The 1,995-nt window shown below is 25.4% G+C and overlaps 1 protein-coding gene across 1 annotated transcript in view; it reads right to left on the reverse strand.

Annotated features, from left to right (window-relative positions):
- LOC101495548 (transcription factor bHLH104-like) overlaps window positions 1-576 on the reverse strand; it is a 3,410-nt gene extending 2,834 nt beyond the window's left edge. The window contains exon 1 of the mRNA XM_004497781.4: window positions 391-576. Coding sequence (XP_004497838.1) covers window positions 391-491 — 101 coding nt within the window. The 5' untranslated portion in view covers window positions 492-576. The remainder of the gene's footprint in view (window positions 1-390) is intronic.
- Window positions 577-1,995: the final 1,419 nt, after the last annotated feature.

Consider the following 1,995-nt stretch of genomic DNA (forward strand, 5'->3'; position numbering starts at 1 on the left):
GGAAAGAGGGCAAATGTCAAAAGGAAAAAAAATTATCCACTCTTCCTTCAAAGAATAAAACAAAATATTGCAACAATAAGTAACATCTGGGAGGAAATAAAACATTTAAATTATGAGAAAATATAAATCAAACCATATAACACCAATTTCCCCAAAAAATTATCCCTTACCAAATATAAAAAAAAATGAAGATGAATTACTAGAACTACCAGAATGAATCAAAATCATGTTGAATTGTTGATTACCAAAACAAAAGGACAGTGAGGTTTGAACATATATTACCAAATGAATAATAAAAATTTTGGGAATCAAAAACAAAATGAAAAGTGAATCGAATAGAAGAAATATAATTAATTATTTAATTGATTAAATTAAAGAGGAAAATGGAACCTTGAATTGGACCAAAGGAAATCGGTGGGAGGAGGATCGATGAAAGAGTAATCGAGAAAATCCCAAGAAGCGCTGTCTTCTAATAACTCTATCGAATCCATTGGCGATTGGTTTTCACTGTAATGTACAAAACCGCTCTATCTCAGAATAATAATAACCTTCAACATTGCCTACGCAATAACAACAATAATAAGGGAAAGGAGAAAAATAATAATAATAATGTTACATAAACAACCCAGTATAGTAATTTTTTTGTCGTTAAAATGGAGTATTTTTGTTTAAAAATTGCTCGAGACACATTAATAAGACTTTTAAAGTAATTACATGTGCTTTTTTAAGATAATAATTTAGATTTTTTTAAGTTAAAAATTTATTAATAAAAAATAAAAATTAGTAGATATGTTTTTTTTTTCTTCTTGAATATATGTAAAAAGCTTCTTATTGGAGGGAAAATGATTCCATAAATGTTTAGTTGTTGTTGTCTTTTCTTTATTGTTAATATTTCACTTGTTAAAATAGATTATTTGACCTATTTAATGTCGGTCATAATGGGTTTCGATTTTTTCGGATTAGATTAAAAAGACATGTTTTAATATGAATTGATAAAATACTATATGAATTCGACTCTAGACCGGTAATCCGCACATTTTTTATAATTTTTATTTATTTATTATATTTTTAATTTATTTGCAACTCTTTTAATTTAATTTTTTTTTATGTCTATTTAAAAAAAATTATGGTATACTCTTTATACATCAAGTATGAATCAATTTGAATGAGTGTAAATTGTAAATGGATATTTAACACACAAACTAAGTTTGGATTTTCCAATTAACACAAACTTGACTCAAAATTTTCAAAACAACACACAAATTAAAATAAGTTCAAATTGTCAAAACAACTTAGAAGTATTATCTAGCATAACACAAATGAATTTAAATTTATCTAACATAACTTAAACTCAAACCAAATTTAAATAGAGTGCTAAATAGTTATAATGTAATTCTGAAATAAATATTTTTAAACTATTTTCCGAAGTGTTGGATGATTGTCTATTTAGATTATTTTGATTTGTATCATTGTCATTGTCATATTCTACAAAAAAAAATATACATATATATATATATATATATATAATATAAAACTTTGAAAAACTTACTTTGAAAACCATATAACCAACTACGTGTGCACAAGAGAGCTTAAAGTGATTCATCTTTCAATGAACTTTTATACTTGTTCAAAACTCGAGAACCAATACTAAAAGTAGTCTTAAATGTCACCGTGGTTATTGTAATACTCAATACATCGCAAGCTATCCTTGCAAAGGTTAGAACATCTACAACTTTTTTCTTTTCAATAAGCCAATATATCAAAACTAGCCGATGGAGGCATCCTTTACTCATCTAAATAAGAATAAAGTTCAGATTTTCCAGTATTAGAATTTGATTGACCTTTATGTTTTTCAAATTCCTACAAATTATTCAAACAAACAATGACAATATTCAGTTTTCTAAAAATTAATTAATCAAAAGAAAGAAAGAACAAATGATCTTACCTCACATATATATAATGATATATCTATCATTTCTCATCCAAAAGTAGGTT

This window comes from Cicer arietinum, chromosome 4 (assembly GCF_000331145.2).
Source record: "Cicer arietinum cultivar CDC Frontier isolate Library 1 chromosome 4, Cicar.CDCFrontier_v2.0, whole genome shotgun sequence".
In the NCBI taxonomy this organism is placed as follows: Eukaryota; Viridiplantae; Streptophyta; class Magnoliopsida; order Fabales; family Fabaceae; genus Cicer; species Cicer arietinum.